The following is a 12,682-nucleotide window of genomic DNA, read 5'->3' as shown; positions in this document are numbered from 1 at the left end:
AAGCACTGGTATTACAAGCATGAGACACTCTATCCAGCCATCCAGCCAACGCTTTTTTTTTTGAGACAGAGTTTCACTCTTGTTACCCAGGCTGGAGTGCAATGGTGCGATCTCGGCTCACCGCAACCTCCGCCTCCTGGGTTCAAGCAATTCTCCTGCCTCAGCCTCCCAAGTAGCTGGGACTACAGGCACTCGCCACCATGCCCAGCTAATTTTTGTATTTTTAGTAGAGACGGGGTTTCACCATGTTGACCAGGATGGTCTCGATCTCTTGACCTCGTGATCCACTTTTTTTTTAAGTTGCAGGAAAATATGTTTCTGGGTACTGATAACAGTCCTGTGAGTGCTGTTTTATACAGGCAACTAGCAGGACTTTTTGTTCTGTCTCTTTCTCAGAGATGTAATTATCTTTGAGTGTTTTTGAAACAAATTTATAAGGACATAATTAATAAGACAGAAAACTCATGTTTAACTTACAGGTGAAAGTACTTGTGCTCACTTTCTAGGGATCCCCTTCTTTGTGTGTGTGTGTGTGTGTGTGTGTGTGTGCGTGTGTGTGTGTGTGTATGAGAAGAGAGAAAGAGAGAGAGAGAGATGGAGTCTCACTCTGTCGTCTAGGCTGGAGTACAATAGCGCAATCTTGGCTCACTGCAACCTTGCCTCCCAGACTCAACAAATTCTCTTGCCTCGGCCTCCTGAGTAACTGGAATTACAGGCACACACTACAACGCCTGGCTAATTTTTTGTATTTTTAGTAGAGATGGAGTTTCACCGTGTTAAGCCAGGCTAGTCTCAAACTCCCGACCTCAAGTGGTCCACCCACCTCAGTCTCCTAGAGTGCTGGGATTACAGGCATAAGCCACTGTGCCTGGCCAGTATCCCCTTCTTAGTATCAAAATGCCTAGAAAATAGGAACTCCTCCGTGACTAGAATTGGCACCCTGTTTTTTGTTGTTGTTGTTGTCGTTTTGCCTCTTAAGCCTTTCTCATCTCACCCAATCTCTTTTCCATTCCTATTATCCTGTTGATTTTACCATTCCTAAGGTCACCAATGTTCTTCTCATTGCCAGATTTAGTAGCTTCTTTTTTGGTCCTCTTTTTTACCTGTGAAGATTAAATATGAAAATCTGTTTCTCTCTTTTTTTTTTTTTTTGAGACGGAATTTCACTCTTGTTACCCAGGCTGGAGTGCAATGACGTGATCTCGGCTCACTGCAACCTTCCGCTCCTGGGTTCAGGCAATTCTCCTGCCTCAACCTCCTGAGTAGCTGGGATTACAGGCACACGCCACCATGCCCAGCTAATGTTTTGTATTTTTAGTAGAGACGGGGTTTCACGATGTTGACCAGGATGGTCTCGATCTCTTGACCTTGTGATCCACCCGCCTCGGCCTCCCAAAGTGCTGGGATTACAGGCTTGAGCCACCATGCCCGGCGAAAATCTGTTTCTCCACTGTAAAATGAAAAGCCTTCTTTTTTTTTTTCCTTTTTTTCTTTTTTTTTTTTTTGTTTCCACTCAGAAAATGATTCAGTTCCAATGCAGAAAAACCCTTCTTAAACTGTAAAATAAATGTTACTATAATCCCCTAAAGAGTCACTGTTGTAATTATTACATAGTATAGTTTCTTTTTTCATGGTACATTTAAAAAATTGAATGGAAACAATAGAAATGAGGCCCTTCTTTCTTTTTTTTTTTTTTTTTTTGAAAAGAGTTATCACTCAGTCACCCAGGCTGGAGTACAGTGGTGTGATCTTGGCTCACTGTAACTTCAACCTCCCAGGCTCAAACAATCCTCCCACCTCAAGCCTCCTGAGTAGGTGGGACCAGCTGGGTACGCACTACCATGCCCAGCTAATTTTTTGTATTTTGGGGAGAGACAGGGTTTTACCATGTTTCTCAGCCTAGTCTCAAACTCCTGAGCTCAAGCAGTGTGCCCACCTTGGCCTCCCAAAGTGCTGGAATTACAAGTGTGAGCCACAGCACCCAGGCAGAAATTAATTTTCATCTCCAATTAATATCTGAAGTTGAGGCTAAGATGGCTTTTAAAACATTCCTATTTGGCTTTGAGAGGCTTTGAAATAGTGTCCAAGTATATCTGTATTCATGGATGTAGCTACATCCTAAAGGATATTAAGACAAACTGCAGCCAGGGTTATTGCTAATTTGAGATTGAGAAATTATCTGGCTCAGCCACATAAACAATCTTGAAAAGAACACACTAATTTGCTTTAAAAGGGGGATGATATGGACAAAGAAATAGTACCCATTACTGGTTATGTGGAATATGTGATACTATGCTACAGTAACAAAAAATCCTGGCCAGGTGTGGAGGGTCATGCCTATAATCCCAGCACTTTGGGAGGCTGAGGCGGGCAGATCATGAGATCAAAACCATCCTGGCTAACACAGTGAAACCCTGTTTCTACTAAAAATACAAAAAAATTAGTCTGACATGGTAGCACGCACCGGTAGTCCCAGCTACTCAGGAGGCTGAGGCAGGAGAATCACTTGAACCTGGAAGGTGGAGGTTGCAGTGAGCTGAGATTGCACCACTGCACTCTAGCCTGGGCAACAGAGCAAGACTCCATGTCAAAAAAAAAAAAAAAATCCCAAGAAAGTAATTGTTTTAAGGCATTACAAGTTAGCAGCAGTTTCAAAATCCAAGTCCAAATAAATTATTTTTCTTGGATAAGCAAATACTAATATCCTACTATGTGCTAGGTAATATGCTAGAGCCTTTACAAAGATTATCTCATTTAATTCTCACAATATCCCTACAAAGTAGGTATTTTTTTGATCTCAGTTTTACAGTTGAAGGATTTGATGAAACTCAGGAAGTCCAGCTAACCAAAAAAATAAAACCTTTTCTGACTTCCTCACTTCCAACCCTGTCCTTGTATTAAATGCCCTTCCTGTATGCTGCTTTCATGCCCTGAACCTATCTTTATCTTAATACTTATCATATTCAAATGGAATTATGTTTATTTATCTGTCTCCCTCACTAGACAGTTCTCAAGGGTAGGAACAGTATCTGTTTTAATCACCAGCACAGAGCCTTAACATAGAAGGCTTGTAATAAATAGTTATTACACTGTAGATTTGAGCTCAGAGTTCAAGCCTAAATCTGTCTTTATATCACAGGCATGCATTCAAATAACAAGATAGTCACTCTGCTTTCAGGAAACTTTGGTAAGGAAAAACAAGCCAGTTCTGAAAATTTTAGCCAATTTTTTATATTAAGAAAAGTTAAATAAATAATTCTGCAAAATAATTGTAACTATATTGTGGTGGCCATAGCTAGTTGGCTGATTATCATGTCCACTTATTTTAATATGTTATTCTTTTTAGCCAATGTCTACTGTAAACGTAATTGTGAAGACTTTGTCTAATCTCAGTTACAAAAACCTTAAATAACTAGCTTTACACATACTAGTTAATGTTTTCTTGTTGAAGTTATCTGTTACTGAGATTTAGTGAATTGTAATAAAAATGGCACAGTCTTATTAAAAAAAAAAGAAAAAGAAAAAGAAAAGTTAATGCTTTGGAAACTTTATCAACTAAAAATGAAACTGAAACATTAAGGCTTATACACACATCAAAGGAGAGATGTTAAGAATATGGGTTGCTTCATTTTCCAGGGGCTTTATGGGTGTGCATAATTTTAAATCCACACTGCAAACTGGAGGAGAAATCTTGCTGGCTGCAGCAGCTGCAGAAGTGGAGCGACCTGGATGTCTGTCCCCTAGAGGATGGAAACTATGGACATGAGCTGCCAAACATCACCAATGCACTTCCCCAGCATGCCATTCACAGCCCAGGTGAGCCAAGTGTCCTTTTAGGCTTTTTGTACCTGGAACTCAAAAGGTGGGAGGCTAAAGCATAGAACATTGGTAGCTGGATAGCCTTTTGGCTGTCAGAATTGCCATTCTAAATAAGAAAAGCCTATGTTTGTATTCATCTTGAAATGCCAAACCTTAGATAAGGATAAGCTTTTGTCTTTGATACTGAGTTGCTATCCTTTTCCACGTCTAGACTGTCCTTACAGTGCCCAGCATAAAGTCCTGGTCTACTCTTCAGGTTCTTCATGTCTAATGTATTAAATATCTTGGCTTCAGTTGGGGTTGGTTTTAGTTCAGACCTGACTTAGGGGAGGAACAAAAGACCTATAAAAAGCAGTTTAAAAAAGTGTCCTGACCATAGCTTTTCTTAGTTCTATTTACCTCAAATTCTTTTTTTTTTTTTTTTTTTTTTGAGACGGAGTTTCGCTCTTGTTACCCAGGCTGGAGTGCAATGGCGCGATCTCGGCTCACCGCAACCTCCACCTCCTGGGTTCAGGCAATTCTCCTGCCTCAGCCTCCTGAGTAGCTGGGATTACAGGCACGCGCCACCATGCCCAGCCAATTTTTTGTAGTTTTTAGTAGAGACGGGGTTTCACAATGTTGACCAGGATGGTCTCGATCTCTTGACCTCGTGATCCACCCACCTTGGCCTCGTGATTATTTTCCTCAAATTCTTATACAGCAAATAGCTGGGTAGGATCATCCTCCCATATTATTGGTAGGATTCCTGCCCCATTTTAAGACAAGTCCAGTACAGTGATACTGTGCCCACTGGCCTACAGACATTGCTTGACATCAGCCTTCACATCAGTTTTACTTCAGCTAATTCAGTCTATTTGATGTTGGCAATTGATTATTGTTTAGCCCATTGAGAGCCTTTATTGGTAGGAGATTTTATCAGATACTGATTATAAAATTGGTTCCTTTTATTTTATTTTATTTTATTTTACTTGGAGACAGCGTCTCACTCTATTTCCCAGGCTGGAATGCAGTGGCTCAATCTTGGCTCACTGCAACCCATGCCTCTGGGGTTCAAGCAATTCTCATGCCTCAGCTGCCTGAGTGGTGGGGATTGCAGGTGTGAGAGCCACCATGCCCAGGTAATTTTTGTATTTTTAATAGAGATGGGGTTTCACCATGTTGGCCAGGCTGGTCTCAAACTCCTGACCTTGATCTGCCCACCTCAGCCTCCCAAAGTGCTGCAATTACAGGCATGAGCCACTGCACCCAGCGGTTCCTTTTATTTTAAATGATTATTGGTATTTTCAGTCTCAAGGAGGAAATCACAAAAATTATTGTTTTTGCTTGGTCTTCTTCTGTACTATAATTAGTTGCCAGTATATTTAAGACAACAAAGGTAATGAAAAATTAAAAGGCACAATTTTGCCACTTCTTTAGCCTCTCTTGGCACTCATCTAGCTTCCACAACACAAGAAGCCATCTCTTTGATATTGGCTTTGGATGGCGTAGAGAGGGTCATAGGACTACAAACACATGCCTTGTTCTGTTGCCCAGGCTGGAGTGCAGTGGTGCAGCCTTGGCTGACTACAATCTCCACCTCTCAGGTTCAGCTGATTCTCCTGCCTCAGCCTCCTGAGTAGCTGGGACTACAGGTGCGGGCCACCATGCCAGCTAATTTTTATATTTTTAGTAGGTACAGGGTTTTAACCATATTGGCCAGGCTGGTCTCAAACTCCTCAAGTGATCTGCCCATCTTGGCCTCCCAAAGTGCTAGGATTACAGGCATAAGCCACCATGCCCAGTCTGGTCTGGCAGTTTCTTCCTTGTCATAATATATTGGCTCTTTGTTGTTGTTAGTTCTCCTTTAGAGATGTTCCCTCTTCTAAAGCCTTCTCAGATTGTGATTGATATCTCTCTCACATCCTTTGACCTTTGGGGCTGGAGAAGCAGCTGATTCCTGCCTATTTTTCATAGTCATTTCTACATAATTCTCCTTCTTACCTTCTTAAAATACTTCCAGGTTTAAGTTTATGCCAAACTATACTGTCTGCTACCCTTCTGGTTTTTGGCATCTGTAGACCTCTGGGTCAATCCCTCTCATTCCTTGAAGATTTTTAGCTATTGGCTTACTAATACTACTGTCACTATTCCTATCATAATTCTTTTTTTTTTTTTTTTTTTTTTTGGAGACGGAGTTTCACTCATGTTACCCAGGCTGGAGTGCAATGGCGCAATCTCGGCTCACTGCAACCTCCGCCTCCTGGGTTCAGGCAATTCTCCTGCCTCAGCCTCCTGAGTAGCTGGGATTCCAGGCACGCACCACCATGCCCAGCTAATTTTTTGTATTTTTAGTAGAGACGGGGTTTCACCATGTTGACCAGGATGGTCTCGATCTCTTGACCTCGTGATCCACCCGCCTCGGCCTGCCAAAGTGCTGGGATTACAGGCTTGAGCCACCGCGCCCGGCTCTTTTTTTTTTTTTAATTTGTTTTTTTGAGACTGGGTCTCCCTCTGTCACCCAGGCCAGAGTGAAGTGGTGTGATCTTGTCTCACTGCAACCTCCATCTCCCAGGCTTGAGTGATCCTCCTATCTCAGCCTCCTGAATAGCTGGGACTACAGGCATGAGCCACCACTCACAGCTAAATTGTGTGTGTGTGTCTCTGTGTGTGTGTGTGTGTGTGTGTGTGTGTGTGTGTGTGTGTGTGTGTTGTAAAGACATGGTTTCATCATGTTGCCCAGACTAGTTGCAAACTCCTGAGCTCAAGCATTCATCCTGCCTTGGCCTCCCAAAGTGCTGGGATTATAGGCATGAACCACCATGCGGATTATAGGCATGAACCACCATGCTGATTATTGTCATAATTGTTGATGACTTTGGTAGCCACATAGATGACCCTTCCAATACCCTGGCCTCTCAGTTCTTTGATTTCTGCTTTTCCAGTAGTCTCATCCTCCCCCATAACTTAGCCATTCAACCCCAAAATCATACCCTAAACCTTGACATTACAAAAACTGCACCCTCTTCATAATCTCAATTTCAAGCATCACCAGTTACCACAGTCAATCTTGCTAGCTTATTTTCTTTAGTATTCCAATTTCAGTAATTCTTTGACTCTCTAGGAATTTTTGTCTTACTGTGTAAGACAAAATGTATTTTCACTCTTTTGATAACCTCATTTTCCTCCTCATCCATGTTAGATTTCTTGGTACCTCATTACAGTCACTCCTTTGCATACACACTCAACTCCCTCTTTGCTTTTGATACACTGATTGAAGAACTCTAAACTTAGTTCATTCCAACTCTAATTAGTCGATACACTTGCACAGCTGAATATGGCTGGAGAGAAACAACCATAGCCAGGCACAGTGGTTCCTGCCTGTAATTCCAGTACTTTGGGAGACCAAGGTTGGAGCACCACTTGAACTCAGGAGATCGAGACCAGCCTGGGCAACATGATGAAACCCTGTCTCTACAAAAAAATACAAAAATTAGCCAGGTGTGATGGCACATGCCTGTAGTCCCAGCTACTTGGGGGACTAAGATGAGAGGATTGCTTGAGCCCAGGAGGTCAAGGCTTCAGTGAGCTATGGTCGTGCCAGTACACTCCAGCCTGGCAACGAAATGAGACCCTGTCACAAAAAGGAAAGAAAGAAAGAAATAATCATAATAACTGGTCTTATTTTAAGTTTATGACCACTCATTTCAAGTGGGTCCTCAGTATTTTCTGGACATCCACTACATTTCCCTAGTCTGTGCCATCTTTCACTCTTGTAAATTACTGTTTCACACCATCTTTTTCCCAAAATTTCCTGTACTTTCTCTCCTTCCTCAGTTTCAGCTGAGTCTTGCTTCCTGTTTACTAAAAATATAGAACCAATCGGAAGAAAATTTCCAAAACTCCATCACCACATCTGTGGTAATGGGTCTAAAGAAATACTGTCCTAGTAGGTCAAAGAATTACTGTCTTTGCCCTTCTACTCTGCCTCTTCCCCTGTTGCAGTCTATGCTTCTAAATCCAAACCTTCCAGTTATTCTCAAGATTCTATTACATCACTTTTATCTAGGACATCACTCCAGGAATTAACGAGAAATTATTTCCTCTCTCTCTTTCATCAACAATTTTTTACTCTCCATGAATTATTCACAAGTGTACAAACATATTGTTATATTTCCCATACGAAAACAAAACAAAAAACACTCTTGTGACTCCACTTGCCTCTCTGGGTAGCAGAAATGGGTGGCAGAATTAGGCAAAAACAGTAAAAAGAATAGTACAGATTTGCCATCTTCATTTCTTCTGTTCTTAGTCTCCCTTAAATTCACTCCAAGACAGGCTTTCAATCCCTACCACTATTGAAATGACTCTTGTACTGTTTACTAATGCTAACTGTTGCTAAATCTAGTAGTTGTTCTCAGTCATAACCTTACTTGACCTATCAGCAATATTTGACACATTAGTCACTCTCTTTTTGAAACTTGTCATTTGATTTTTCCAAGAAACCACTCTCTCGGGTCTCCTTATTTCATTGACCCTTCCTTCTAAGTCTCTCTACTGTCTCTTCCCCACTTCCCAACCTAAAATGCCATAGTGCCCAGGGATCTGTCATCAGACCACCTCTCTATACTTCTTTGTTGATTGCATCATTTTAGTAATCATCTATATACTGACAACTCCCAAATATATACATCTCCCAAATATATATTGCCCAGACCTTTCCTTTCAACTTCAGACATGTATATTCAACTGCCTTTTTGTTATTTCCATTTATCTGTTAACAGGCATCTCAGTAGAATTTCTTACCCCTCAAGCCCCACCCAAACCTGCTCCTCTTACAGTCTTCCTATCTCCATATATGGCAACTCTCTTAAAAACCTTGGAGTCAGCTGGGCACGGTGGCTTATACCTGTAATCCCAGCACTTTGGGAGGCTGAGGCAGGCAGATCACAAGGTCAAGAGATTGAGACCATCCTGACCAACACGGTGAAACCCTGTCTCTACTAAAAATACAAAAAAAAGTTATCCAGGTATGGAGGCACGCGCCTGTGGTCCCAGCTACTCGGGAGGCTGAGGCGGAAGAATCGCTTGAACCCAGGAGGCGGAGGTTGCAATGAGCCGAGATTGCGCCACTGCACTCTAGCCTTGGGACAGAGCAAGACTCCCTCTCAAAAAAAAAAAAAAAAAAACCTTGGAGTCATTCTTGATTTTACTGTCTCTCACCCCAGCTCTAATCCATGAGCAAATTCAGTATATTGCCTTTATCTTTGGATATCCAGAATCCAACTACTGTTCACCATCTCCACTCCTTCTTTCTCTGATCAGCTACCATCATCTCTCACAGATTATTGTAGTGACCACCTGACTGCTCCCCCTTCTTCTGCCCTTCTTCCTTATAATCTAGTCTCAATATTGCTGCCAGAGTTAACCTTTTTGTATGCAAGTCCCATTGTATACCTTCACAGCTCAAAGCTCTTAGTGGCCTCCCATCTTTCTCAAAAACACAAAGCCATCTTTCTCTCATGGCCTACATGGCCCTCCATGATCTGGTTCTCTACTATGTCTCTGACCTCATCTCCTATGATCTTCCTGCTTGCTTATTCCGTCCAACAGCGCTAAGAACAGTAGCTACTGTATAGTAGGCAGTAATTATTTGCTGATTTAATGAATTTAAAAACATATTAGGAGCCCAGTGTCCACTGTGGGTTGAGCAGACCCACGGTGGGTTCTCAGTTCAGCAGAAGAGGAGCTTAGATTACAGCCGGTAGAAGAGTCAGTGTGCTTCCACTGAGGGACAGCATGAAGGAGAAGCAATTTCAGTAAATACTGTCAGTGCTACTCTGATAATAATATCCTTCAGTCATCTGAGCCTATACCCACTGGGATATATTAAATTCTAAAGAGATGACCAGATTGCAAGGACTTTTCCTGAATGGTTGAATATGTTAGGTTCTTTCATATTCAGTATGAATTCTCTGACATTTCCTCATAATTTTTTTGTACAGAATCAGTAGGTACACACCTCATTTGGGCATCTCTGGAAATGTGCATATAATAAAATACTTCAGTTCTTGATCCCAGACTAGTTTATATTGCCATTAATCTGGCAAAGCATCAGTTAAATGATTCCCTCATGGTTTCTTATTACTTTAAATATCGTTTCCATAATCCTCCCTAAGTCTATGGTTTATGGCAAGATATCTTCCATTTGGTCCTCCTACATACCACTCTTAAGAGTTGAGCCTACTTTTTTGTTTGCAGTTTTGGTTTCCCTGCAGCCGTTTTCCTGAAGAGAGATGGCATGGTAAGACTCCAGTGAGAAAACAAGTTTGTCTTTATTAGCATCAGTTTTTTCTTTTTCTTTTTTCTAAGGCACGATCTCATTTTGTTACCCAGGCTGGAGAGCAGTGGCACAATCTCGGCTCACTGTGACGTCAGCCTCCTGGGCTCAAGTGATTCTCCTGCCTCAGCCTCTCTGAATAGCTGGGACTACAAGCCCATGTCATCATGCCCAGCTAATTTTTATATTTTTTGTAGAGACGGAGTTTCACCACATTTCCCAGGCTGGTCTCGAACTCTTGGACTCAAGCAATCCACCAGCCTCAGCCTCCCAAAGTCCTGGGATTATAGGTGTGAGCCACTACACATGGCTTCATCAGTTTTTTCTTACTGGGGAACAAGACTGTAAGCCTGCAGATATCAGTGTAATAAAGTATCTGAATATACAGAACTTCAGCTCTTTCTTTTTTATTTTTATTTTTTGAGTGGCATCTTGCTCTGTCACCCAGGCTGGAGTCTTGGCTCACTGCAACCTCTACCTCCTGAGCTCAAGGGATCCTCCTGCCTCAGCCTCCCAAGTATCTAGAAGCACAGGCATATGCTACCATGCCTGGCTAATTTTTAAATTTTTTGATTTCTTGTAGAGACAGTGTCTTGCTATGTTACCCAGGCTAGTCTTGAACTCCTGGCCTCAAGTGATCCTCCTACCTTAGCCTCCCAAAGTTCTGGGATTATAGGCAGGCGTCATTAAAACTTCAGCTGTATTTCAACTCTTAATATGAATTTCATGAAAGTCCTTGGTCTGATAAGAGTCATGAAACAAGTTATAGATTGGCCAAGGAAATTACCTGGCTTCTTCTCTCTACCTTTGACCTCTGTAGAACCAGTTTCTATCTTCATGATTGAGTGGCTAAGCACCACCACTCCTCTTCTATTTCATTTTGCTTCTCGGTCTTAGGAGAAATTAGTCTTCTGTAGAAGGAGGAAGGCAGCCATAGATCTCTGTGGGAAGGTTTTTCTATAGAGAGCACACACACTAAAAGCTTATCTAGGAAGCAGGCAACACAGTAGATACTCAGAGAGATTGCAAGTGGCTGCTCTCTTTACCCTTCCACCTTATAATCTATTCTCAACACTGCTGCCAGAATTATTCTTTTAAAATACTATTCAGCCAACCTCCCACACTGAAGAAGACCCAGGGCTTAAAACTTCAAATTGCCTGCTGCTGTACTGCTGCATGTTCTTCTTTCTCCAGACTCCTTATCCAGACCAAGACGAACAGTATTCACTAGAGCCATTGAGGGCCGTGAATTACATTGGCAGGACAGCCACCTACAGCGAATTATCAGCAGTGATGTTTATACAGCGCCTGCCTGCCAGCGAGAAAGTGAAAGACTACTCTTTAATTCCCAAGGCCAGCCACTGTGGCTTGGTAAGTCTAGCCCTCCTCTAAGAATTTTAGAACCCACCCAGGCCCAAATGAGCCATCTTCATAAGTACCTGCAACTCAAACTACAATTTGGACAGTTTCCACACAGATCTTTTGGGGCCTTTATTAGGGATATTTATGTGAAGCCTAAGCCATTTGCATGTATACTTAGTTGTGATACAGTAACCTCAAATAGGAATTTACATCCTGCCCTCTAAGCTTTGAGGGGTGAAAGGACTTAATGCAGTTGATACTAAAAGAGTACTAACAAAGCAATTAGGCATCAGTTCACAGCTTCCCTCAGTCAGTAGTTACTGAGCAACATTATGGTCTACTCTGAAATTATAGGTTTTGCTAAAAAAGCACGAATTTGAAATTTAAATCTCCTGTGCTAGTAAGTAGGACACAGTCTGCATTTGTCACCAAGCAGTCTTCCTTTTCTCCTCCCCACCTTCCTACCTTCCTCCATGATAACAAGATAGAGCTGTTTCGTTGTGGTTTTAAACCCTCCTCTGAAATAGTTTCCTGACTTTCCCTCAATCAACCTGTCCCTGACTTTATCACAGGATACCCATTTCAAAAGAGACATTCTTTTTTAAAATACTCATTTTCTGAGTCTTACAGCAGTGACATGCATTTTCATTGCCTTTTCCCAATTCCCTACCTTCATCTCTCACACCATATTTTTGTCTTTCTCAAGATTTTGCTGAATCTAGATACATCCTTGTCTTTCTCTTGAAAGCCATAGCCAGATACATTGAGTCATCACCTAAAGTTCCCTCTGATCATCTTTCTTCTTCTGTGATCCAGCACTTCTAAAACATAAATCTAATAAGCATGTGAAAGAATATACACCTCATTAATAAAGATGCAAATTAAACTAACACTCAGCATCTTTTGATTGTCAAATGGTCAGGGGTTTTTAATTAAGGTAATTAGTTTCTGGTGTGGGAGAGGTTGCCTGGAGATAGGTACTCTCATTACTACTTGTAGGAGTGTAAATGCTTAAGACCTTTCTGAAGGGTATTTCTTATCAAAAGCCTTAAAATACATTCATACCATGTGATCTAGGAATTCTACATCTAGGAATTTATCCTGAGCCATAATTAACTAAGGAAATGCATATAGCTAAGGGTTTCATTACAGCATGGTAAAAATAAGGTACAGATGAGAAAAATT

The 12,682-nt window shown here is 41.6% G+C and overlaps 1 protein-coding gene across 1 annotated transcript in view; it reads left to right on the top strand.

Annotated features, from left to right (window-relative positions):
- Positions 1-12,682, top strand: part of ZSWIM5 (zinc finger SWIM-type containing 5) — a 190,725-nt gene that overhangs the window by 152,234 nt on the left and 25,809 nt on the right. Inside the window, exons 5-6 of the mRNA XM_032247380.1 lie at positions 3,637-3,816; positions 11,330-11,506. Of these exons, the coding sequence (XP_032103271.1) occupies positions 3,637-3,816; positions 11,330-11,506 (357 nt within the window). The remainder of the gene's footprint in view (positions 1-3,636; positions 3,817-11,329; positions 11,507-12,682) is intronic.

This window comes from Sapajus apella, unplaced genomic scaffold, assembly GCF_009761245.1.
Source record: "Sapajus apella isolate SASKATOON/1434 unplaced genomic scaffold, GSC_monkey_1.0 scaffold62, whole genome shotgun sequence".
In the NCBI taxonomy this organism is placed as follows: domain Eukaryota; kingdom Metazoa; phylum Chordata; class Mammalia; order Primates; family Cebidae; genus Sapajus; species Sapajus apella.
Note: the sequence above shows the minus strand (reverse complement) of the source record. Positions and strands in the feature narration are given on the sequence as shown.